This window comes from Colius striatus, chromosome 16 (genome assembly GCF_028858725.1).
Source record: "Colius striatus isolate bColStr4 chromosome 16, bColStr4.1.hap1, whole genome shotgun sequence".
NCBI lineage: Eukaryota > Metazoa > Chordata > Aves > Coliiformes > Coliidae > Colius > Colius striatus.
Genome location: NC_084774.1, coordinates 6,850,154 through 6,877,845, shown reverse-complemented (window position 1 = coordinate 6,877,845; position 27,692 = coordinate 6,850,154). Strand labels below are relative to the sequence as shown.

Sequence of the window (27,692 nt, the reverse complement as noted above, 5' to 3'; positions counted from 1 at the left end):
ACTATTCTCTTTGGAGCTTAGAGCCACAAGATTATTTTTCACACAAAAAAAGCAGAAAACAGGACAGTCTTTTACATTCACCACCAGATTCTCTTCCAGCTGACTTGTGCTTTCCAGATGAAATTAATATTTGCTCTTGAAAAGTAGTTCCAGGGCTATGCCCTGGAAACTCTGGAGTCTACTATCTACTTCCTCAGTCTTACAGTGATTTTCTGTTTTCAGACAATTAAAGCCTGGTACAGCAACCAAAAAGAATTCCTGATGAGTTAGAACTAGTTCTGCGTGCTACTATTTGTCACTGCTCTGCTTCTGCTGTCCACTGAAGGATTTCTAGCAGGAAGGTCTTTCATGGATGTATTGTGGCAAAAAGGCAGCCAAAGCAGCTGGAGAACAGGAGGCTGTGTGCATGGTCTTGAAACTGGGCAAGGAAAACTGGCAGGAGAGCTTTCACCCAACCAAGTGCAGTCAAGGCACACTGGACAAGATTTTAAATTCAGTACTTCCCCGGAGGTAAGTGTACTACCTCCCAGACATGTCTCCTAGGAAATTATTCTGGAATATTTGCCTCATATTCAGACTCCATGGTGGTGTTTTCTGACACAACGCAATGAGGTTAAGAATAGGTTAAGAATAAAGACTTCAAAAAAGTATTAAATAGTCTTGAGCTGATATATGTATGTCTTTCAGAAGGCATTAAACCTCTTGGTTTGAGGGTGGATCTAGATGTGGTTCAGGAGACAGTCATTAAAAAGGACAGAATTTTCTCTTTGGCATATCACACAAAGACACTCTGTTCCAGACTGGCTTTATCTAAGAGTCCAAGATGATGGTTATTTGGTGTCTGACGTGAAATAAGTTTATCTGTTTCACTCCAGTCTGTGTACCCACTTCACAAACCAATACAGCACCAGCTCCAACTGAATTACACAGGCAACAGATACCTGAACTGGGAACTTACAGACACAGTGTGCCACCTTGCACTAAAACTCATCGCCAGAGAAGCAATCAATGGAAGTGTTCTATCTGCAATGTATCACACCATCTTTGATATACTTAGCATGCTGATTCCTAGAAGAATCTTTCAGTCTCCAGTAACTCTCTCCCAGCTTGCAGCTGATTAGCAGTTGACTAGGTCCAGCCTCACATGAGCTACAGAATAAGGTCAGACATTACCACACATTGAGATTTGTTTCCTGCATTTTATGCCTTCCATTAAGTATGTCTGCTCTGTCTAACACTAAACAAGGAGATAAATACTATTCCAAGACCATTAGTAAAATCCACTGTCTACTGTGAGTAAAGTTCAAATCCCCAGAAGCTCATGTGATATTTAAACACTTCAGAAATTGAAAAGTCTCTCTCCAGCATCAAGGTTACATTGGGGACAGGGGTTATGCTCACTGGGCAGGAATCCATTACCCCTAAGGGTATCCCTTCAGTATCCTCTAACCCAAACAGAGTTTTTGGCATCTCCTCTCTTCTAGAAAGCTTGATGTCTCTGGCACTGGATCTCTTTGTTAATGCTGAGCCTGGTATGTCTCCAAAAGGTTACTGCAGTCCCTATACTATTCATGTCATTCCTCCTGTACCTCCAACAATCACAAGCAGCTCCACATTTTTGAATGTTGATTCATCTTTCAACTCTGTTTAATTACAAGGATGTCTGATTTAAGGATGGGAAATTCAAAGCACTTTTGGTCTGTGGCTCTGTTTGCCATCCCCCCCGCCTTTGCTCCACTAAGTCTCTGGGGAAAGGCTGAGTCATAATCCTATTTGCAATACTTGTATATACATATTACTGGAACAGTGCAGTTTTACTCTTTATCCAGGAACAGAGCTGTAAAAGGTTAGGCATCTCTGACTACAGCATGACAACAACAGAGATGAAGTAAAAGAAAGGCACTTGCCACCTGGAGAGGAAGAGTACCTACAGACAGCAACAGTGAGCACTCTCCTTTCATAATGAGAACAACTCCTGGTTTAATAGATTAGTCTGGTGGCAAAACAATTCTGTGGGAGTCTACTGTTTTAATCCATGAGAAAAATTCATTTGCTTTTAAAATACTTTTGAACACCCTTCTCTGTACCTCACTCCTCCCCCCACATGATTGCTTACATACCACAATCAAAGGAAGTGGACCAACTTCCTACATTAACATTTCAGTTTTGATAGCAAAGTCATCAAGATTATTCGGGAGAACATCACTGGCACGTGACACAAGATGCTTACAGGTGCCATTTCATACTACTACCATCCACTTTTTTAGATTTTTTTTTCTTCTTTTACAGAAGTGAGCAACAGTCTGACCCTTCTCATTTTTCCTAAACTGAGATATCTGGTAAATTAACACCTGGTAACCTCAATCTCTGATCAACAATAGCTTTTCCAGATACATCTATTAGCCTTCCACATTTACTGTCTTTTGATTCACCTTCTTGTTGAGTTTCTGTGGGCATCATGTGAATACCTCATTAACCTGCTTACAGTAAGGTTTTTGCCAGCAGCTTTTGTTCTTTAACGTTTCACTAGGTTCTGGGGATAAAGACACTACATATTTCCCAATTACTATTCCTCTCATTAGACAACCTAGAAATACCTTAAGTGCAATGTATTCTGATATTTTATCTGTTTGAAGTCTCATCTCAATGCCTTTCTACACTGATGTCCAGAATGGTGATTTAAGCTTACTTGATTCTTGGGACTGAAACCTGTGCCCAAATCTGAAGACACAGCAGGAAAAATTAATCACATTACCAAGTAAGAAAACCATATTAAACTTCATGTTACTTCAGTAACACTTCTGCTTCACATGATTGGCCAATATTTCTGCCACAGTTTAAGTAGGGCCTTCATATTAGTTATTTGTTACAAGTGAAGCACATAAGCTCTCGAAAGGTTTTCAGGATCATTGATCTGTACAAGTACAATGCTGTTTCTATTACTGGTATATTCAGCCATCCTGAACCTGAAGCTTGAGCAATAAGCCCTTTATTATCAGCATAGAGGACATGTGTGATCAAACTAGCAGAGGCTTTTCAGCCTCTCCTCTGGAAAGGAGAAAAAAAGGGTCTTTCTTTGAGACTTCTCCAGTTCTGCTGCTAAATTATGCAGCTGAAAGGGAGGTAATTCAGTAACACTGGATTAGGTTCAAAAGCTGGTCATGTTCAAAAACTTCTCCTGAGCCTTCCTGTCACCTGAGAAAGGGTCAGTTTCTTCTCAGATGAAATACCACCTCCGTGTTAGACCACTTACTCCACAACTCCAGCTTTTTACTATTTAGGCTAATTTCCTTCTCACCTCTTGTGATGCAAAAGTAAGCAAAGAAAAAAGACACTGTATAACTTCAATGAAACCATTTTACTGATTTTTCTCCTTCCCCACAAGCTCTCATCAAAAGTAGCCATCTTAAAACTGCAGGCTATCAGGAAAAAAAAAAGCCTGTTACTTTCAAGTTAGTCAAGTTTTATCATGTTAAGATTTATTTTGCCAAATCATATTACTTTTAGAGTTTTAATTTTTTCCGTGTTGGGTATAAAAAGACTGCCATTAAAATTATCAAGGTTCACTTGCCGAAATGATGCCAAGAAGGGCTATGAATGTTCAAACATGTGAATGTAGTTCAAGGTGTCTACAATACTTCTCATATTCCCAGCAAAGAACATGTACTTTTGCCTTCGGCATCTGATCAAAATGGCTCAGTGTTGCACTAATTTTTACAATATACAGATTGTATCAGCAAGTAGAAAGACTGTAACATTTAGTCATTATCCAAGATCTTTACCATGAATAGTTACAGTTATCAGATTAGCTAACAGGCAGTGGTAATCCTACCTGTAAAGGTTGCTCTCTGAGGTTCTGGTCAATCTATAAACTGTTCATCAGAGAAAGCAACTGCTGTGCAGAGATGAAAAAGCACACTTACTGACTCCCACAAGGCTCAGAAGAGCACGTGGCATGGTCTAAGGCATAGGGGATGAGGATTCTCACTGTCAGATAGGTTATGACTTTACATGTTTTGATTTAACCATTTTAAAGGCATGTACAATAAATAATGCGACCTAACCAGTCTGGAGGAGGTTTAAACTTTTCTGAAGTACTTTTATTCCCGTTGGAGAAAGTCTCAGGATCATGGTGTTCCAGTAACTGATTACACAGTGGTTTTGGAGTTTAAATAGACTATCATTGTTTTAGCCCAAAAATGGGAGAGGAAAAGCTACTAGACAGAGAACAGAACTGCATTCAGGTATCAGAGACAATATCTTTCCCAAGAAACCAGAGTGGACTGAAATAACTCAGAACAGTAAGTATAAACAATACAGAAATTGGAAAAAATCTATATGCAGCTTTAAGTGTCAAAAGCAGAAAACCATACCCAGAAGGCATTGTTCAGAAAGAGATGATGGTATTGTGGATTATACTTTGGAGCAGAAAACCATAATCTAAAATAAACTTCCCATGTGAAACTGGATATGTCACTTACTGGCCTAATAGCCCTATTTACACTACAGACTACACATAAAACATTTACACTGGAAAGGTACTGCAGGTCTGTTTGCTGTGCTGTTTTAGTTCTCCCATAGTTGACTGTAAAATGTTTGGAATCCTGAAATGAGACTGAAAAACTGACACTATGATTTGAGTCCCCCATAACCACTACCTGGATCAGAGTAACTCAGATACAATCTGAGAATCAACATTGCCACTTGCTCCAACAGAAACAGAGCTTGGGGAAGCACTGTTTCCTAAGCATGAAATTCAATAAAAGAAGCAGGACCTGCGTGTCAAGAAAACACCCAAGGTGTTTTAGATGTCAAGAAAAGAAAGCATCTACAATCATACCGAAACAAGACTGCCTGGCTTCTGCTTCCTCATTTAGAGTGTCATGCTTAATGGCACAGATATACCTTTCAGGAGTTACTTTACATGCAATCTTTTACCAGTGTTGAAAGGCATCTCCACAGTCAATACTGCCTCAGAAAGCCATTTCTAAATTCTTAAAATCCTTCTTGAAGTCAAATTCAAAAGAAGTACAATTACTGTGCTATCACAAATTTGTGAAATAGCACTTTGTGTTTATCACTGGTTCAGACGCACTAGTTCTGGGAGGCTGATACTTCACAGCACTCACTGCTTCCTCTTCATAAACCAGAATAATCATCTGAGTTTTACAGTGTACTGCAAAACAACTAAACTAATTCTGACTAAGCATAAAGAGAACACACAAAGCAGCTCTTGATTGTGAAGCTTCGCATCTTCAGTCATTCATTTTCCAATCATACATGAGAAGAAATTGGAAAAAAAAAAGTGTGAAAGCTTCATGAAAAGGGAGCCTGAAAATACTCAAACAGCAGAATAACAGTTTATCCTCTTTAAGGCAAGAACTTTTATTACTAAAGTAAAACTCCACCAGAGTGCATTCTTCCTTTTTCTAAGGGTTCATATGAAGAAACAGATCATCACTGAATAGATGTGAGTCAACCTATTTTGCAGGCTATAGGTACTCCCAGTCAAAACTCCTTCTGGGCCACAGCAGAAGTGCCCACGGCACATGGTATCAAATTCTGCCAGAGTTTGAAAACTTAGTACTTTTAATAGAAATAGAATAAAAACAATGACCTTACAACTGCCTCTCCACACTTCAAGTTATTTGAGGCAAAAGATAGTACAGGGACAGGCAGATATGTGTTTTTCCTTAAAAGGATTGTACTGGCATACTTGGCTTCAGAACAAGACAGACCCCTTAGTTACTGCATTCTTCACTAATCCTGTAATTTGAAGACCCTGTATTCCTGAATAGAGGGAAAGAAATAAACCTGTGGAATGATTGGGTGATGAGTCTTAACCGGGGAAGACAGACAGATAGGTAGTCCTCTCCAGCCATTCTCTGTCCTTTAAAATAGCTCCAATGAACTTAAGAGACATTCCATTTACTCTCCAGCAAAGTTTTATTATGCAAGCAAGGATCTTACACAGCTTTTTAAAAACAGAGTTTGCAAAACAAGATCAACGCACCTTCTGCTCCAAACGAAACCCCGGGGCAACTTCAATCTAAGGAAAAGAGGTAAACAATGTGACAGAACTGCTAACAAGGAGAGAGCACGGTGGGCACGGGACCAAGTCTGCAAGCTAAACTGTGCACTCATTTATCTGTATCAAACTTTAAAAGCTATCATGGATAGGTTAAGGAAGTGAGGAAAAAAATATGATGCACACACTGACCACTCCCATCTTGTGTGACTGAAGCCTCTGGGACACATACTTACCATGAAGCAAATGTCATTGCTGGCATTTCATCAATCTAAACCAACCTGCAGCAGCTGGGGAGGTAAGCAAGATGTGTTGCAAGAGAAGGACTGATATTCTTTAGTACATGTTTTGAGCCCTTCAGGTTTTCTTTAGGATTAATTGCTTATTTTGCGTGCACCTCTTTTTTCCACTTGATGTGGAAATACCTAATACTTTGTGGGTAATTAAATAGTTGAGATAGCTAAGTGGTATAAAGGGATGCTGACTGTAAACTGCTGCACTGCAAGCATTTTGCAGCAAACCAAGTAATGGTGTAGGCAGCAGGGGCAAGTTTGATGACCTGTCAGTGCCTTTTACATGGTCTCTTCTGAAAGAGGTGGCATGTTCACAAATGCCTGTTCTGCAGATCTCTAGTTGCCGTGTAACAAATGCATAAAATCACTGCAAGTAGAGTTACAGTAGACAATATCACACAAAGGACAAGCCTTATAAAGCATGAAAATACACGTTTGATCAGTACAGAAAGGCTAAATTAATAGCTGCTTCTTACACATGCCAAAGAGCTTCCAACAGAGAGGCAACAATGAAGTTTCAATCTATTATTTGCATTCAAGACCAAAAAAAAAGTTCAATGTGAACACAAACATGTGTGTTCAGGGATTCCCAAGATGTAAAACATTCTCCTGGAATTGTATAAATAAAGAGTCAGAAGCTGAAACCCATTAGTATTTTTCCACTAACAAAGAAGAATAAAACAGAACAGCAAGCTAGAACTTCAGGGAAGTGACCAGTGTCAGTGTGCAGCTTAAAATGATGCTGTGCTACCATGGGCGATGGGGAAGTCCAGAGCAGAAAGGAAACAAGGTAGGAGTCACCTCGTTCTTGCCCCTAGTGATATTTATTGTTATAAGGCTACACTCTTTATCGTTAGAAGCATTTACTTTCCACAGATGTCTCTACTCAGAATTTGAGTATCTTCCATATTAACTCTCTTCCTTTACCTTGCTGAGGTACACAGTTTCAGCAATTTTTTTCTTGTTGTTTTATAAGTCTACACCCACATGACTAAACAGAAGGATGCACTGCATATACAGCAAAACTGAAGATACACTTTTGGCTCAAGATTCAAAAGCCACGGCCCATCACATCTCTGCAGATCAGGAGGCCAGGATGAGGCCAACAGCAAGATCTAGGGGAAAATCCACACCATGAGCACTGTGAGACTCAGAAATGCTCCAGGATAACTCAGAAATAGAGCAAGTTTACATGGTATACACCCACTTCACTCTTAGCTGTCACATGCAACAATTGCCTTGCTTTCCTTAAGCACTTATTCCTCCTCCTCCCACTTCAAACTAGCCCAGAATTACTTTCCTCAGCCAGCGGGTCTGACAGAAAAGTGGAAAGCTAGGCAACTATAGGAGCCAAGGGCTCTTTCCAAAGCCAACTCTGCCTGTATCTGCATATCACAACCAGATTCAAAAAGCAAAAGGTAAGAGCAAAGAAAGGACAGTCACAACAAGCTCAAGCTTCATTACCTCTCAGGTTTCAAAAGGCTTACAACTCACTGCAACTAAATCTATGTTACAATTTAGTAATACATGTATATACAGGACAGAGACCCTGGAGGACTTAGGGGTATATAAAGTGAATGCTGAAGAGGGGAAAAAGTTACCAGTTGGCTCAAGGAAAAAAAGATTGCATTCATTAAAAAGCAGTAACCAGCACAGCAGGAAGGAAAGACTCAGTGAGAGAGCCTGGACAACAGTTCATAAACTAGTCAGCACCCAGGAGTATCAAACTAGTTTAAAATTATGAAGGTAAAATTTAAACGCATTCAAATAGATAATGCAAGGGAGACTAATCCTATTTTCAGAGTTAGAAAGCAACCAACCTTTCACACAGATCCAAGGCTTAGCACAGAAACCTGCACATCTTACTTTCACAATCTTCCTTTCGCAGAGACAGAGGGATGCACATGCCACACTGAGGGACAGACACACTGCAGCACCAGGAGACAGACAGAGCTGCCCAGGGTCACCTCCCAGTGGCTCAGGAGCAAGAGACAGATGCACTCACGCCTTTGCTTGCCTTCTGCCCTGGTTCTCCAAAGCCTTTGCAGGGCAATTAAAACATTTACAGTCATGTTTAGACTTTAGAGCTATCAGGGACTGCAGAAGATAAGCTATCCCTTAATTCAAGTCCATTGAAAGCAAAACTGTTCCCTTAACCCTTATTTTTCTGGTTTGCAGGAATCCTTTTCCTTAAGGAGTTCTTGGCTAGCAACCTGTGCTGCACAATTCTTGGGACAATGTTCTTTATCAATCCCCTCTCAGGAAAGAAATGCAAGCCAGGGTGAGTTGAAACATTCACTTTTCCTCAGCCAACAAGTTCTGTTACACCAGAGATACTTCTGCTCTTTGGTTGCTACACACATGCCAGATAACATCAGCTCATGCTCAGCTGTAGCAGAAGATTCAAGCCTAGACCTTAACTGAGGAGTGCAGTGACTGTGGTCTTGCCTGTATCACTGTCATGGGTAGATGAACTGAATCAGCCTCTGAAGGTTTTAGACAAAGAATTGCCCTGGGAACAACTTTGAGAGTTACTTCAGTAGTTTGGGTCAAGAGCAAAAAACACCTTTTGGTGCAATCTGACAAATTCACACTGCTGACAGGAACTTCATCTACTGTGCTCCAACCGAAGACTGGAGTCAGTGAGCCTAGCAGAAGGTTTTTCCACCTCCACCTGCTCTTTATATCAGCATTAGAAAGGTGCAAACATCACACTTTGTGATGCAAAGTCAACAGCTGCTTACTGCATGAAAACTTTCAAGACAGGTGAATCAGAAGAAAATAAGGGCAACTACAATTCCTAGTCCTTAGAGGATAACAGAAACTTCATATTACAAAATAAAGAGATCGCTATTATTCTGGGGCATGAGAAGTAAAGTTTCAGTTCTAAAAACTGCACGAAACACCAGGAAAACTACTGTGCTGCCAGGAGTAATTACAATGCAATGATGTCAACCAGAATAATATTTTCACTTGCTTGCTGTGGAGATCACTAGCAGTTTCAGATTCAATAAAAAGAAGTTTGTAAAGACTCCCTGAAACCCTGACACTTCCTCAATGCAAGAGTGGTGTCTCAACAGTAGCTCACACAGAGCCTGTATTCACATGAGCAACACACAAGGACAGGGCTGGCATGACTGACTATCCTGGGTTTGACCCAGAACAAGGGCTTCCCCTAAGCAAAAATTTTACAGAAGATCAAAAAAAAGCAGTTGCATTGAAATGCTTCCTTGCAGCTGTCAGTGACCAACCTCCTGTCAGCAGTCAAGATCACACAGTGTATACACATGGGAGTGGTAAAAACTCAGCTCATCGTCCTCAGAGGAGAGGCTCTAATGGCATTTGTTCAAAGCCTTTTATTAACCATCCCTTGACAACATGATGTGGCTTTGGCCACTGCTGGTTTCCTGCTTGCTGTAGGGAAGACAGACTTGAAGAGGCAGCACCCTTGGGAACAACATAATGCCTCTGTAATCCTCAGTATTGCAGTATAAATTGAATCTGCAAAACACAGAAGTAGTTGACACAAGCTTTAAACCACCTCTGCCAAGCAGGACCACTGCTTTACATGCTGGAGTCAGATGATTCTCCCACTACTTAAAATCATACCACTAAGCTGAACTGATGGGGAATGAATGGCAGAAGTCTTATAAAAAGTTTGTTTCAGAAGACCAGGCACTTATTTTTATCACACTGAAGCTGGCTTCTCTGAGGAGCAACTCCCACAGCTAATTCCAGCTGGTGGCTTGGTTGTTTTGGTTTTTTATCTACAATAATTTCTTTCACCTATAGGGCTGCACTGGATGCATAGACCGATTTCACTTCCCTTCCCATCCTAAGTGATTCACTCATGCTAGATTAATGCCGATGGTTTCCTGCAAGCACCTCATCACCAGAGTCTGCTTTGCTACAAGCCTCACTCTTAAGACAAGGGAGGGAATGCAATTCCCCTGCCCTAAGGGTACATTGCCACAATTAGCATACAAGAAGAAACCCGATTCCAGCCAAAACACACAAGAAAGTAAACAAAAGGTAAATTTTTAATGCCAGTTGAGATTTCTACATTTCCAACTGTACTCCGGAGTCTTCTGAAAGGAAGGGATAGAGGACATAGAAAGAAGCATCACAAGAGCTTGTAGGTCACAGGAAGTTTTAAAATAAGGCTATGATTGCAAGACATAGATGACTAGTAAGTACAGCTCCTAGATAGGGTGCACCAAATACTACTGGAAGTCTTCCATTTACATCAGTAGACACAAAATATTACTTTTAAGTAGCTGATTTTAATCTCTTTGTGCACCTATAACCTGTTTATTGTGTTAAATGCAGGTCAAGTCTCACTAGCTGGCAACTGTTAAATCACACTGATACAGATACCTGAATATAAAATGTAACCTCTTAATGCAGGAGAATGTGCTATGGTTACTTTATCATGCAGAATAAACTCCTAACTTTTTCAATTAGAAGAGCTCCACACAATAATATTATTGGTTTGGTAAGGCTTTTGCTGGCTTTTTGTTCTTTGTGGGTTTTAGTTTGTGTTTTTTAACTAATGGCTTGTATCTTTGCATGGAAATCAGTTTTACTTAACTGCACAGCCAAAATTTTCAGATCCCACCTTAGCAAAACTCACATCTGCTTTGAATGAGACTTAGGAAGGGAAGAAAAATATTTACTTAGTTTGTTTCACATCTACAGTCTATTAAAAGAAAGCAAACATAATCCTTGAAAATTGAACCGAACCAATTGGTTCTGGTTAACTCATTCCTCAATTTTAAGAGTACTCCTTTCTTTAACTATGCAGAAATAACTGGGTGTGAAAAGTTAGCTTGCTGCTTGCAGTTTTTCAAATGGCTTCCACCATCACAGTCACTAAATGAACTGTTTAAACTGAAGGAAATATGCTGCAGGTGCAGAGTCATCAAAAGTTCATTTATCACTGTACTTCAAACCCCAAGTGCTTAACTAATAACTTCCATCATGTCAGAGGTTCTGCTTTACAACTACTGCAACAAGATCACACTCTCTACTTCCAATTTTCTGAACGTGAAAACTAACATTAATTATTTTAACAGGGTTAGAAACATTCTCAAGAAACTGTGAGCACAACAGAAGCAAGCAAAGGGAAACAAGGGATCACCCAAAGTGAGAAAACCAAGTTATATCCTTTATTTTCTAGAGTATTCCAAAGGAAAAATTAAGAAATATTTCATTCCACTTGACTGACAGCAGAAACAGGCAAAGGAAATAAGACAAGCATTTAGGACTATTTACAATCTGATAATTTATTCCCAAGTGATTCAACTGTAAGGCTAGGAAGAATAATTTTTAAAAGCTTCTTGGCTGCCAGTTTTATATGTGTTGAGACAAATTTTTCAAAGGTTATGATGATTCCTACTAGAATAAAAATTAAATCAGTACATGTTAAAATTTATTATGATTTTTACATGAAGAACTAGTACCGCCTTGAAAGCTGTAGCCACTCCAGCTGATTTAGTAGCTTGCTCCTAGCAAACTGCCCTGAGGAGCAGCTGTACTGTTCTCTCCTGTCCTCTTCTTCCAAGGGTTTCAAACCTGTGCTAGACAAAACCACTTCTGGGAGTGAAAGCATTGTCCAGGAACCCAGCAGCAGAATATAGCACTCACACTCTTCAGAGTTCTGCTTTACCCAAAAGCACATAGCAGCCCCAGCACTGTCTCAAATGGAGATCCCCAAATGCATTTAACCTGTCGAAGTTTGCATCCAGCTCAGCACCATTATTTTTCAAGTTTTACATTGTAAAAATTCATTTTTGGACTTGCATGTGTTTTACAACTAGCAATTCCCTTACTTCCTGTACTACAGTCCCTAAAAGATCAGAAAAACAACTCCCTCTTTTTCCTGTGATCACAACTGTGACCTTACATCACCTCTTGATACTATCAGATGTAAAAAGGCACCAACACTGAAACGCTGGAGCTTTAGGCTTTGATTAATGACTGGTAGTGCTAAGTAAAGCCTCTAAGTGGGAAAACTGAGTAGTGAGTAGCCCTAACACATAAGAATGGATCTGAATATCCTATTCTGAAAACCAGCAAATGCTATGAGATATTGAACTTCACAAGCCATTCACAATATTCAAGAAAGGATCTAGGGCCAGAAGAATAGTTCAACTAAGGTTTTCATAAAAAGAGACTTTAAAGTACCAGTTACCTTGAAATTAAAATATAAAACACTTTCTGCCACTGTCTCTAAACAAGTCCTGAAATCTTGTCTGCTAGCACTTTGCAGTGACCGCTACCTTTATTAAAAAAAGCAGTTTCTGTAAGTGAACGCAATAACCACTGACAAGTAAAACAAGCAATTTACTAATATCAAGCATCACATGCTTAGAAAAACTTCACTACAGTGAAAAGTCTGCAATTAATGCCCAGTCCAGCATTTGTTCCATCAAAGCGTGCAAGAGAATTTGCTTTATGAACTACATGCACATCTGAACATACAGAAATAACTGTGGTCTGACTAAGTGAAAGGGAAAACTGTAGTGACCTACAAAGAGGAAACACCATTTAACTCTCAGTGTACAAAATGCTTGGCAATCTATTTCTGTACTGGTGCCTTTTTGGTTTACCAGCCTCCTCAAGTCACTTGATCTGAATTTAGTCCTGTATATAAATAAACCCATTCAGATCACAGAATCTAGGAAATCACATTCCTGTAGTTAGCAAAGCACTAACCACACTACCAAATAACACACTATTTGGATACCTGGCAGTGATGGAGAGGAGACAGTTAAGATTTAAGAAAAAGCTGATGAGATGAAGAACTGAGCAAGTGTCACTGACACTTGTTGACCAAACGACACTGACTTCAGAACATGGAGATAAGAGAAACAGCAGAGTTTTGCATTCCTTTTTAAGCTTTCAAACATTTCATGGATGCTCAGAAAAATGCATTTCTGATTACCAGATCTTGTCTGAACTGAAAGCCAGTGGAAAACTTAACCTCTCCAGTCTCTTAAGCAACTATAATAAAAATCACCATTGTATTTGTTTGTAGTCCCTGTATTACAATTTTTTTAAAATACTTCTTTGAGTATTGAGGAAAAACACCTGAAGTGAGAGCTTCTGACTCCCTTCTCCTATACAGCTAATTGCCAAATACTAACTCCAGAGCTCTGCTGAGAGGGAACTGTTAATATACACAAAAAGACAGAAAAACTCATCTTGGAAATAAAATAAAATAGCATATTTATTTCAACTCCATTCAGAAAGTAAATATTTGCCATGTGCAAGTCAGGAGACTTCTTCCCTAGGACTTCTCTATAGAAACAGAACTGAGAAGTGTTCCTTCCCTCAGCTTAAGAGCCCTCCCAAAACACAAATACACTGATGTTACACAAAGAGGACTCCTTAAACTTACACACTAACAATTCCCTTTGGGATGTCAGGTTTCCTAGTATGGATTGGAGTCAGAGTATCGGGCTTCTGTGCCTGGGTGGATGGGTGTGGTATTCACAAAAAGGGAGAAAAAAATCCTAAGAACTTAAATTAAAAACAAACCAATTCTGACATTAATAAATGTGGCTCACATCTGTTTTGAACAGTGTTTCATGTTCTTGTGAAATACAGCTACAAGGGACTTATTTCACAAAACAATGCTCCACAGCTTCATTCTCTATAAAGGAATCTGTTCAAAAATACACACTAACTTCAGTGCACAGACTACTAAACCTCTCAATCCTTCAGAAATGTGGCCAGGGCATTAGTGCCATTCCTCATTCTAACCATGGACAATGAGGTGTGATGGCAAAGCCCAAGCACAGATTAGTTCCTAGGAGATCTGATCCCCCTTCCCAACTAGCTATCCCTGCTATCAACACCAAACATAACCTGTTTGCTAAGTTACACTCAGACCAGATAACACCAACAGCTCTGAAGAAAAATCTATCAGATTCCTGAAAGAGGCAAATATTGCACTGGGTAAGTGCTGTAAGAGAGGCCTGCTCATGAACATAGAAAGATAGACTATTTTAACTCAGGTTATGGTTCAACAATAAATTCACTTTTAGCTCTACAGAGGTGAGCTCACGCTTTGACAGTGATGGATAACAAAACCTTAAACTGAGGATTATGCACCACTGGACAAGAGTCTCAACAACAGGGTTGGGGAGGAGGGAAGGGGCAAACATGTTAGACACAGAAGGCAATGCTTGAAGAATGACAGCTTTACATCTTCATTTATGAAAAAAGAAACTGATGGACTCATCAAGTGCTTCTGCCTTTTGCCTCAGCTTCAATTTAAGAATTACATTACTGATTGATACCTGCAGTCTCCATCCACTGCAAGACAAGCTATGGACTCGCTCAAACAAAACTGCACTGTGCTGGGCTCTGCTGAGACCACATCCTGACAACTAAAGCAGCCAAGTGCGGAGCATCAAGTGCCAAGCTGTTCTTTCCTCTTTCTATCTATGCGATCAGAACAGTCTAAAACCTAGAAAGATGCTTCCTTTAGATACAAGTGACACTGAATAAGTCTACTTGATGATTAAAGAAAAACATTGTTTATGACAGCTACTAAACTCCAGAGAGTAGCATCTTTTAAATTAGAAGACTGTATCTACTCATAAAAACAGGTATTTCAAGGACAGCTTGCTTATGCTTCCCTAATGAAGTTCAGGTGACACACACAGCTCTGATATTATGACTCAGACAAGATGCTAGGTCCTCAGAGAGGCTTCTTGGATTTGCAATAGGGAAAATACAGGACAACATAAGAAAGCAAGTGAAAAAAGCTCTTGAAAAATGCACATTACTCACATTCACATCCAAAGGTATCCTGAACAACTGGAGAGATGTTTCAATCTGCTGGAGCTAGATGAAGTAACCAAAACACCTACACAGTTCCAGTATGACATCTTGCAAATATCAGAGTTAACAGCAGTGATACCCTCACTCTGATTTGTGCCAGTGTTAACGAAAAAGGGATCAAGATGACACCTACAACAGGACTGGGCAACACTGTTGTAATTAATCAAGGTCGCTGTTGTTAAAGAGTTAATTTCATGCACTGTATTTCAGTTCACATGAACCTGCTGCCTCTGGATCCAGCAATTTACATTTGTGTACAGGAATACAACTTGCACCTTGCTTTTTCTACTGCCAGAAAGCACTCAAGACTTCTTGTTCTTTATCCCTGAGGTGCACTGTTTACCAAACTGAAGGAACCAAATCTTCATTCAAAATGTTACAGTTGAAGCACTGAGGGGAAACACCAGCCAGCGAAGCTTTACCTGACTCACATATAAAGGGGTTTGCTGTGCCCAAGAAGCATTGTAACAGATAAGGGCACATTTTAACAGTCTCAATGACATCCTCAGTCCTCAAAAGAAAAGCAAGCAGCCTTTTATTCCCCATCTGGTGGTCATTAACTCTAGAGTGCAAACCTCAGAGTACGTCACTAGTACTCCTCCATCCCTCCATTTTGTACACGCTGCTTGTGTTGCAATGAATCATAAGCTCACATGGATCTCCAAAGAGCTCCTGCTTCCACTTTCCCAAAAGGCCAGATTAAAATGGAAAGCGCTTGCCTAACTCGTAAGTGTACCTTCTTAGGCAAGTTAAAACTGGTACCTGCCCATCCCAGCTGTTTTATCTCTCCAATAATTAATCTTACTCATACACTTGCTAGCATTCACAAACTGGCAGAAGACATAATGTAATCTTCCTATTGCTCAAGGCACATTTAGGAGACACTCACACCAAGGTGAGATGTGTGGTGTTCCTGTAAAGTACTTGATACCAGACCCTGCACACAGATCAGGAAACCACTGATCTCTTTGAAAATCCAGGGATTTCACTGATTACAAAACCTGGCTTGCAACATTTTAGGGTTTGTGAAATAATTGAGAACCAAAGACAAATGCACACTTTAGCTCCTGAGATGAGTTCTGTATTTAAGAAAAAGATTACAATGTATGCTAAAACTGGAGAAGCTGCCTTTATTTTTTTTGGGACTGCCCTTTGCTAACCAACCACCTCAGTCTTCATCTGGAGAATTAAAAATTGAAAATGGCCAAGTTGGAATTGAATCTTAGTCCTAAGCCAGACAGCTTTATGTCTATTTCTGTGCTGGAAGAAATCACTCCCACTCTGTTCTTATTTCTCCACCTCTGAGAAGAGCATAGTACTCCCTCTTCTCCCACTGTGTTGCCTGTTTAAACAAGATGGCCTTAGGACAGGATAACAATATAGCACAAAGGATCTTAATCCCAAGTATTATCCATGTGTAACAGAATGTATCTCCTCAGTGCTTCCTGCCTTCAGCTTCAAAAGTCTCTCTTCATCATCAAGCCTTCATCTTCACATAGCCCGACCGGAGCACCAAGCCACACAGACTTATGCTGACAGATGGCAAGACAGCATCACACAAAACCAGAAGCTAGAATGAGAATTGCCATCCTAGCTGCTAAGGACAGAAACAACTCCATCCACTGCAGAGCAGATGAAGGAAGACAGCCCTCCTACCTGGTTATCAGGTCTCCAAACCATCTCATATCACAAGCTATGTAACAGGGTGTCTACCCTGCCACCACCTGTACTTCGTTCCTCCTAAAATTCTGCTTGCAGACCGTAAGAATAGAAGCCTCTTAATTGTGCTGCCCGAACTCCAGAAATCTCTGCACTTCAGTTAGAAAACCACATGTTTCTCAGCTCTACCTCCAGATAATTGTCTGCAAGACTTTTGCTGTATTTTGCTGTAAGGAAAAAACAAAACCAAACCCCCAGAAGGTGAGAGCCCATTTTTTCCTCATCCTCTTAAAAAGTCTTTTTAGGGCACCTCTCCAGAACAAGGAATTGCAACCTCAGAGGAAGATGATAGCTGTTGTGACAAGTCTGGCCCTTGTTCAAATACTGGAATGTAAGCCTCGAGCAATAATACATTGCCATCAATAAAGTTAAAGTACATTGCCCTAGCCTAAAACATGGGTCATCTATTTTGTGTTACATACAAAGGAAAAATTACCACGTTGTAATTCAAACTGAAAAGGTGTACAGAAGCAACAAATAACAGAAGAAACACAGAGTTCTGGGTAATGCTCTGAAAGTTCATATTCTCATATGTCAGAAGCAGTGTTAGGCAACAAACTGGATTAAGTGAAAAGTGCCAGGAACAATTAAAAAGCTATCTGTACTTGGACGTTGCTCCATTCCTATTATTTTCTTGACTTTTTAACACGAAGCCACGTCTCTGGTCAATGTCTAAAATAACAATTCTTAAAAATATTCCATTTTGACACTGACACATATTGCTGTACCAATTGACAAGACATCTGGATGGAAACAACACAACTGAGCAGTACAGAGAGCCCAACACTTCAGAAATTACAAACCATTTGGTTAAATTAATTCCAGAGCAGCCAGACAAATCGTGCTCATGCATTAGCCCGGTGGGTTTCAGACAGGACAAGCTGTATGCAGACTTACCCATGTTGAACATGAGACCTCATCATTCATTCATTCCTATCATTTATTCCCTAACACAGCAAAACGCTCTGGTATTGAGGTCCCAGATGCTTGCTACAAACATTACCAGGACTGCAAATCAACGTTTGTGATTTCAAACTGAGCAATAAGTAGCAAAAGTCACCAGGGTCTTTGTTTTAGGAAATAACTGAAATTGAGAATGTAGGAGTGTTTCTTCCTCACATAAAGCTGTACTATTTGCTACATACTGTGTCTGTAAGAGCCAACCTCACTTGTGAACTGCCACCGAGGCATAACAAGCACTAAGCATACAGATTCTCACCATGAAGCATGTCTTTAATGGACACAGACATGAACTACCCAAAGATGAGTAACATAGACTCATCAAAATATTTTAGTCAAGCTGCAAGTACAGTACAAGCTTTCCTGAGGCAGAAATCAATCTCTCTTCAGTCATGGAAAGATACAGCCAGCTCCAGAATTACTCTGCTGCAGCACCCAATTCCATCAATGTCCATCTGTCCTTAACACACAACCACCTATGTTGGGCAGAATTGTGAAGGAGCAAATCTCCATCTTTTGGTGGACACTATGAAGCTCAGCACTCCACAATGCTGCTGGAGAAGGAAGCCATTGTCTTTATAAAACTCCCTAAAAAAACCCTTCTCTGGTGAAGGTATAGGATAAAAATACACACATGCCCACGCAGCTCACAACTGCACGAGGCATATGGTAAGCTTATGAACATGAACAAATACACTCCTGTCAAAGATAACGACATGGAATCCAAAAAGATCTACTGATCAGAAGCTTTGTGGGAAGCAACTTTTGTCTTTAAGACTGACAGAAATCTTCTAAGAATACAATTTCCCAAAGGCTGGGTAGTGTCCCTCTTTATCCCGCAATTGTCCCAATTTCAGAAGTTACTGTCTTCAAACTTAAAAAGGGATTCAAGTACTTCAGGTGGAGGCACAGGTGGCTTTTCTATGATGATGTACTGTTTGTTGAGGCTGAATGACAAGCACCTGAACTAACCTTCCTGTTATGCCTCCCATATTTGAGCCTGCACTGCCCCCATCCCATCAAGATATGCATTTCAGACATTTTCCAGCCCCCGTCTACCAAGTTTTCTAAGACAGGAGTAAAGCATGCTCAATGCTATCTGTCCTTGTGACTCCTTCATCTTGGGAACTGGCAGCTTCGAAACACAGCAGCTGTCAGTACAAGTTAACTGCCTAAGCTGAACTACTACTGTGACCACCTTCAAGCAAAGTTGTTGAGATTTAAGTAGCAGCTATGAACAAAGAAACTTCCCCAGGGTGAAGCAACAGGACCAAATGTAGTATTCATGAGAGCTGTCTGGCCGTATCTTCTTTTTTCTGCAGAGCCTGCTATTCTAGTGGACAAAAGAGATAATTGAACACATCACTAGAACTTGGTGATAACTGTGGCAAATTTGTGAGGCATTCTTATTTGAACTACTGTCGTTTTTCTACTCATCTTTCCTCATTACAGGACTCCACCTCTGTCTTTAGTTACCGAAAGGAAACTCACTGCCAAGGTCTCCCATGCTTCCCTCAGAGCACTAGGTCTGATCTCCACCCGTTGTGCTGGAGGATCGTCCACAACACTGTTTGTTGCAATGACTAGCACAAAACTGTAGACTTCATATCCCCACTCCTGCTGACACTGCTACACAGACTTAACAAAATCCTACTTTTATTTCAAAGAAGTCCAAGAATCATTGATCTTAAACAGAAGAGTGTTTCAGGAAGACTGACTGCAGCTCCATGCTCTCCACTTTCATTATCAAGTCTGAAGCTCTCACTTATTCATCAGCTGAGTAGCTACACAGTCAGATTTAGAAACCCAATTTCAAATTTAAATATGCAGGTATGCTCATGTTTCTAAAGTGAACAGCAACTCTCTACTGTTCTTTGTATCTTGCAGGTCACAAGAATCACAGAATTAACTTCTCCCCTTCTTTTCATGCCATCTTCCAAATGTCCTCTCACTGTGACACCAGCCAGTTATTGCAGTTCACTCCTTATGATCGTTAGTTTAAAAAGCAAGCATTCAAGATGACAATACTTCTAACTATAAATCTGATTAAATCCACTGAAACTATTGAGTATTTATGGCAGCCTGGACATTTTGAACAAATGCTGTGCTAAAAATACTGTAGTCTCATACATACTGTGAAACCACTACTACAATTTGTTCAGAGAACTACAGAATAGCAGGAGCCTGTAGTAGAAAAAGCTCTCTCCTCTGTCCTGAACAGCACTTCCAACATGGTATTAATGCCAACATTCAGCAGCAGACAGTAGAAGCCACCAGAGGCATATGCAGCAGGAGCTCCCTAGAGCAGACATCTCTTCTCAATGATGTCCAATGATAGGAGCACTGGAAGGGGCTCCACAACCCTGGAGTCTCCTCCTATGGAGACATTTAAAACCCACACAGTTCCTGTGTGACCTACTCTAGGTGGTCCAGCTCTGGCAGGGGGGTAGGACTGGATGATCTTTTGAGGCCCCTTCCAACCCTTAAGATTCTGTGATTCTGTTAATAGCAGAGCAAGGACAACAGCGACTGGGAACATTGTTCAAAAGGAATAATTTTACTGTGGGTGAGAAATGGGTTTTAAACTGGTTTTCTAGATGTTCCAAGCAGGTCAGCAGCAAACTCACTGCTGAAACAACAGTGAGTCCAAACCCTTCTCCTTTAATGGGAGGAAGCATCTTGAAATCTAATGATGATACATATTTAAATGCTGATAGTGCTAAACAGCTCAGAACACAAACATGAAGGGAGAAGGTACAGCTGGGCATATTTGTCATGCACTGCTGTTTCAGTCAGCCCCAGAAAAGCAGGGTGATAAACACCGATTTCTACAACAAATATCCTCTCTTGGATTTAGAAACCTAAGACACAGTCCTTCAAAACTGCAGGCAGGAGTAGAATATATCATGCTAAACAGCATTTTTGTCCCGTGTTTTGGAGTGTGAGGTTTTCTATAAAACTTGGGGGTAGTTTCTATAAAACTAGCAGTCACAAAGGCAATTCAATTTCATAAGCCAATAAGTATTTCTGAATGACTGCATGTCTTACAAGGATATGAGAAATGTATTACCACAACCAGCTAAAGCAGGCTTGGAAAAAGAAACTATCCCACCTTGAAAAGGCACAGAAAAATAATCTGCAGCACCAAACCCCTATGTTAAATTGTCCTTTTCTTAAATAGTCACTGTACCATTAAAAGCCCATCCCTGCAGCCCAATAACAGACAGGCAGATACACTGTCAGAGCTCCGTTAATTTTAGCAGAACTACCACAATTTACAACATCAGTAAGAATCTGACCTGAAGCCTTTCTCTAATAGGGCACTGGCTTGTGCTACTTCAGCAGGTATTACTTTAACAGGAATCCAGTGAAATCATTAACAGAGGAATTTGAGTCAATGAGATGTTAAGTACTTGCTATAATTACATATTATTGCAGTTTCTGCTGACAGAGCAACTCAGGAGGTTGAAATTCAATGAACTATCCAGCAAATATCTGAAGTCACAGTTGTAAATGAAATTAAATCTGAATTTGTGTTCAGTCATGTTTACGAGCTGTGTGCCCAATTTATGTCAAGCCACTTAAAAAACCCCACACTTTTACATTGGTCCCCTGGTTAAAAATTGTTCGTGTTTTACAAAGTAAACAAAGTAGCCCTGATAGCACGTTAATAACAGATATCGCTTAACACTGTAGTAAAAGGAAAAACAACTTCAGAAAATGTTCTAGAAGAAGGAAGCACACAGGCCATTAACCCCCAAAGCGTATCTTCCAGCACATTTAGGTAATTCTGCTGAGTTTTAACAAAAACAAAGTTGGCGGCAGCTAACAGAAATGCATTCAGCTCCCCACTCCCACAAGACACCCATTAAGTTTTAACCTGAGCGATGAATGTGTCAGAACAATTAACACAACAGACCTTGAGGTCTTCAGTAAAACCCTTCTGAGGCTTCTCTTTGGGAAAACAGATGCAAATAACTTACTTGGCACATGATTTTTAAGAGCAGTGTACCAACAATACTTTTATTTGCACTTCTGAGTCTGCATTTCTAAAAAGTGCCATAAATGATCAATTTACTTCAGAGCAGCCTCACTTGTAAGAATCTGAGGAGTCCTACAGTAAAGCTACACTGTGATGTTCTGCAAGCCCTGCAAAAGATTGCTGGGAACATATTGAAAACCAATGTGGAGGAAAAAAAAGGAAGAAATTTAGTAGAGACTGGCATCTGATGCTAAATACTTCTAAAATAAATAATAAAATAAGCTAAGTGGTTTCAGACTTAGAACTACCCCAAGTATTGTTCTCAGGCTCTGGGCTGCACTTCTTACAATGCAGGCTCATCCCCCAGCACTGCAGCCTGGAAGTGAAGGCAGGGAGTGACTCAAGGCTTGTGTTGGAAGAAACAAATCACATTCTTTAGGATTCACATCTCCATGGATCACAAAAAAGAGAAAGGAAATTTTCAGTGGAGATATCAATCTGCATCTAAATACCATTAACTACCTTTTGTACTCTGGATCCCTTGCCAAACATTTGACATTTAAAAGCACTGCTGATGACATGCTCCCAAAGAACTTAGAAGTTTCACACAAGACACAGGTAGAGCCCAAGAGTTTACCTTCAAGCTTCCTAACTTCATGAAGTTTGTTTAGAACAGTGGCTAGGGTACAGAGAGCCCTTTGTCAGCAGTGGCCCTGCTCTCCTTTAAATCTCTCATCCATCCACAAAGTACCACCAAAGCAGCAGCAAGAAAGAACAAATCCAGTCCTCAACTGACTGTTCCACAACCACTGAAAAATCTTAAGGCTCTCCCTTATGTTGCTTTTCAGTTTGTTAGCACTTAACATCACCTCCACCTTTTATGTGCAAAGCTCTATTGCCTAAAAAACGTGAATTTAATGTTGAACACAAAGGGTGCTGAAACTCCTTGACTTGTAAGGCTTTTGTTCAGCATTCTTACTATTTAATTTCAACTTCCCTCTTGCTCATTCCCCGTTGTATCTTTACCCTGACATACACAGAGATGCCATACGACCACTCAGGCCAACAGAAAAAAGCTGCCAGTTTCTGATAAGATGCTACAGCAGCAAGGGCTTCTTTCCCCCTACACAAATTACCATCAAGCAAGTCCCTCCTTCAAGCAGGTTTGACTTCCCAAAGCCACCTCTATGCTGCTGGACAATCAAATTTCACACCTGCCTCCTGTTAATGTGTTGTAATGGTGACTACAGTGATACCGGCCTCAAACTGCATCTTAACATTGTTGGTCAAGTGAACCAGAGGAAGAAAAAACACTGCTTAGGGTGATGTCTTCATTTTCTACACACAACAGTTCTGGATTTTACATAGGTTTTGATCACAGGCTGATGAACTGCCAAGAGACTAACAAGAGACTAACAGCAGTTAGCAGAATTTAGTAGCTTTGGAACACAATTTGATTATTTTGCAAACAAAAGTAATTTTTATCTACTGCACTCTGCAAACACAATGGGAGAACTGAAAGTCGAGATAAATTGCTTTCAGTCTCAACGGTTGTCCTCGGTAGTAAGAGGCTGTTATGTTCAACCCTAATAACAAAGCTCTTCAAGGCAAAACTCAATAGAATCTAAACAGATTTTGCACCTGAAGTGATGTGCAATTTTACCAAGTGAGAGGAAAAAAAAAAAAAAAATCACAAATCTCTCCCCAAGTAGATAGCCTTGTCTCAACATTCACATCTCTGAGGAAGGGCTCATTTTCAATGACCAAGCTGTACTTGAAAATGAGTTTTACACTACCATTTCCCTTCTACAATGCTGAAGAAACTGCAAGGACATTACTTGCAAAAAAAGCTTGGTGTTTCAGCACAGCATTGTTCTCAGGATGGTTTGTAAACAGGCACTACAAGACTGAACATGGAAAATTCTTAGCAGTGCGCACTGATACTAAAAATACAGTTAAGGTGAAAAAAATATGCACTATAGCCAAATTAAACAGGAGGGAGAACCTGGATAGTGAGATGGAATGCTATTTCCCACGTTGGATTTTGCCCAGGACACTCTTGCTTACAGTGATCTGGCTATTTAACGACAAGAAATCGCCAGGAACATATATTTACTGCTGGCACCCTCTCTCATACCTAACACTACCCTGCTATCAATGAAACGGGTGTGTAATCAGATCCAAGTTCTCAGCTACAACCAGAGGGCACTTTGGTGACCTGCAATGGGCAAGCAGATCCACTCCCACCCACACATTTCAGCTGCAACAACTATGCAGGATCACAATCTCAAGTAGTATGTCCATCGACCCAGATATGAATATTAGTAACAACAGGAAGCTTCAAAGTGCTTAAGCTGCTCTGTTACTGATACACTACCCAGAAGTCACCCCAAACAACTTTATTAACAAAAATGTTTACTGCTGGTATGTTCAACATTTAGACTGAGTCAGTACCAGCTCCCAGAAAAACTTCCCTTCCCTCAAATATAAAGAACAAACGCAGCCTAAAAGGAGACTTGGGCTCTACTGTTAAGTGCTGCCTGACAATAACAACCAAACCAATTCTGGGAAAAAAAAACCTACCACCCACTCCTCATCTTTGCCACTGAATAGGATCAAAACATGAATATAGGAGCTAGAGCCCCAACACTATGCCTAAATGAGAACAGCCGTTCTCAGATCTGCATGTGACAATTCCCCACACAAGAGTGCAAAGAACTCCCGTGGAGAGAAAACAAGGCTCAGGGCAAGCAGAGGGGACAGGTTCTCAGGAAGATCCGTCATGGGCACAAGGTCAGAGAGGACAGTGTCTCATCAGCACTATTCCCTTAACAAGACTATCAGGGTTACACACACCTTTCAGCGACAAAAAGGATCTTGTATTTTAGGGGCCTCTGATCAGTCACAATGATATTACACTACTACCACGGAATAACTACAATAGGAGTAAAAAGGTGCCAACACCTACACTGGCATGAATTTGTTGGGTATGCTTGATCCACCAGCAACTCAGTTTTTCCATCAAGGTGTCTTACTCTGAATTTTTATATTGAATTCCTCCAACATATGGTAGAAATAAAAACTGGAGGAGTTTTAACTGCTGCATGCCTAAAACAGCACATGGCCACAATAGAGGAGAAAAATCCTTCTAAGAGGCTCACTGAAAGCTGGAGTGGAAAGGTCAAATATACATCATTTCCCCTATGTAAATCAGTACATAACTAAAGCTCACCAAGGGATACTTTTCCCTAAATAAAGATGATCCTTAAGCAAATATTTCCCAGCAGAAAAAGGCTACAAGAATGCAAATACATGCTTACATTTAAGCTGCTTCAAGAGTTACTTCTGCACTTCTTGGGAAATCCACTGCACTCTTTCTCTCTGTTAAGAATTATTCCTAGAGCTGTACTATAGATTCAGAATGGAAATAAAAGTTTAAAACCCATATATTAGCTACTGCATGTCCCCTACTGCACACACACAATCACATTCCAATGAACTAAGAGAAAGGTGCCTGCAAACGTATTTGTAAATATTTACACGCAGTAGCCTACAAAGCACCCAGGCACGTGGACACCATCCAGAAGAGCATATAAAATCAGTGTAACTTTAAGTTTTCAAGTGGGTAATTTCAACCATTTTTTTTTTTGTAGTCTGCCACCTCACTAATCAGAGGACAGCTCAGAGTTCATTACGCATCCCGAAGCAACAATAACACACAAAGGTAGGTTTTATGTCCTCAACTCCCCTCCACCCTGCTTAAGCCTTTCCATTTGACATCTACCAACTTGGGGGGTGACTGCAATTAGCTTGCTTCCTAGAAAAATGAATAAACAATCATAAAAAGTTAGCAGCCACCAGGCTGATCAGAAAATATTATTTGTGTACATATATATATGTGATTAGATATAGACATATCTAAGTGTGTACATCCATATAAAAATACACACATACATAAAATTACAGGACTCCTACAACGTTTCTGAATGAAAAGAGGTTGCAAACTTTCTGAAGTGATGCTGTTTACCCTTCTGGAATTGTCTATACTGCTGGGATTTTTTACTATTATTTTTTTTAATGTGGGCTTTTATTTTAATTAAAAAGCCCCACCCAACGAGGTAAAGTTACATCAATTACATAGCAACGAGAGAAATAAGACTGATTTTAAAATGGATGCAGCAGATTCTTTTAAAGAGCAACATGTTGCAATCACCTTTCATTTTAGGGGAAGGGAGGGATTCCCTGAAAGGAACAGAGACAGCGAGCAGTGTGGGGGGGGGAGGGAAGAGGCTGAGATTAAGAAAAAAAGGCTTGGGGATTTATTTTAGTTTAAAACTTTGCTTTCCCCTCCGTTAAGAAGGGGCTGGGGGCCGGGGATTGCCGCCTGGTGCCTCAGTAGAAGGCTCCTCTCCGGCAGCTCGGGGAGAAGGAGAAAGAGAGAAAGCCACACAGAAGAGAGGAGAAAAAGAAAATGGCGCAGAGACTAAGTCCCGACCGTCGACAAGGCGACTTTCCAGGGAGGAATCGGGGCCCAAAGGGGACCCCGGGAGAGCCGATGGGCTCGGATCGGGGGCCTCCAGTGCCCCCACTAGGGGAAGCGGGGCTCGAGGGGGAGCGAGGCCGCCGGGAAAGGGGCGGTTTTGGCAGCTCGATGGGAACAATGGGGCCGGTGAGCGAGGAGCCGGGACTTAGTCTCTGGGACGCCATGTCTGTGCGCGGCCGGCGCGGCGAGGCGAGGGGCGCGCCGGGGCCACACTCACCGTTCGCTCGGAAATCCGCCTCGATCTGCGGGGAGAGGAGACAGGGAGAGACCGTGAAAAACGCCGTCCCCACAGGGCAATTTTTTAATTTATTTTTTTAGGGGGGGAGGGGAACCGCTGGATTTTCTTCCCCCTTCCTTCATTCTCATTTTCAGACAAATTAAATATCAAATGAGAAATAACGTGAGCGATGCAGAAGGTGCCCTCGGTGACCGGGGCGGGGGAACGACGGGGGACAGGGTGAACCGTGTCCCAGCACCCGCACAGCTCCTAGGGTAACCCCCCCCGCCGAGGGAAGGGAGCCGGGGAAAGGTGGCCAGACGCCCCCCTCCCCTTCTCCCAGGCAGGCCGGGAGTCACACACGAGTCCAGTCTTCCTCGCCTCCCCTCATCTGGGGCAAAACGGGTCCCGGGGCACAGGGCTCGGGGCGACTCCGCACGACGGAGTGGGGGAACAGGCCGGGTGACAGGGCTCTCCCCAGACGCGTGGGCTGCCCGAGCGGGGGCTGGCAGGGAGCAGCAGCAGGGCACGTCTTTCCCCACCGAGGTTACAAGTGGGGGGACGGAGGGCCGTCAAGACTAATCGGTAGGACCGACCCGAAGGGGAAGTAAGGAGCCTGCGGCCCCGGTGGCGAGGCGCCGGGTTCCCCCGGGAGCGGGCCCGCGCGGGCGGCTGAAGGGGCCGCTCACCTGAGAATCGTTGTGCAGCTGGTCCCCGCTCATGCCGGAGGCCTAACGGAGCGGAGCAGGAGGAGAGAAGAGTCGAGGGAGGGCCGAGGAAAGCCGAGGCGAGGCGCGTCGCCGGGGACGCGCAGAGCCTGGACGCGACGGAGAGCGCAGCCCCGGGGCCGCAGCGCTGTTGTGTAACAGACTAAGTCCGTGTTTCGACGCACTGCGCACGCGCGGGGCGTTTTACTGGCGGGGCGGGGCCTCGCCGCGGGGGGTCGGGAAACGGCCGTTCGCGCACAGCGCCCTGGCCACGCCCCCCCGCGCGCGCCGGGGTCATTTGCATACGGCACCTCTCGCCGCCACCGATTGGCCGCCCTCAGCCTCCGCTCCCGTGCGCCCTGCGCCGGCCGGCCTTTTACATATCCGGTC

General features: G+C 41.7%; 1 protein-coding gene across 1 annotated transcript in view; it reads right to left on the bottom strand.

Moving 5' to 3' along the window:
* TOP1 (DNA topoisomerase I) overlaps positions 1 to 27,490 on the bottom strand; it is a 65,938-nt gene extending 38,448 nt beyond the window's left edge. The window contains exons 1-2 of the mRNA XM_062008954.1: positions 27,285 to 27,490; positions 26,596 to 26,620 (exon numbers count right to left, since the gene is read on the bottom strand). Of these exons, the coding sequence (XP_061864938.1) occupies positions 26,596 to 26,620; positions 27,285 to 27,317 (58 nt within the window). The 5' untranslated portion in view covers positions 27,318 to 27,490. The remainder of the gene's footprint in view (positions 1 to 26,595; positions 26,621 to 27,284) is intronic.
* Between the last annotated feature and the right edge of the window lie 202 nt (positions 27,491 to 27,692).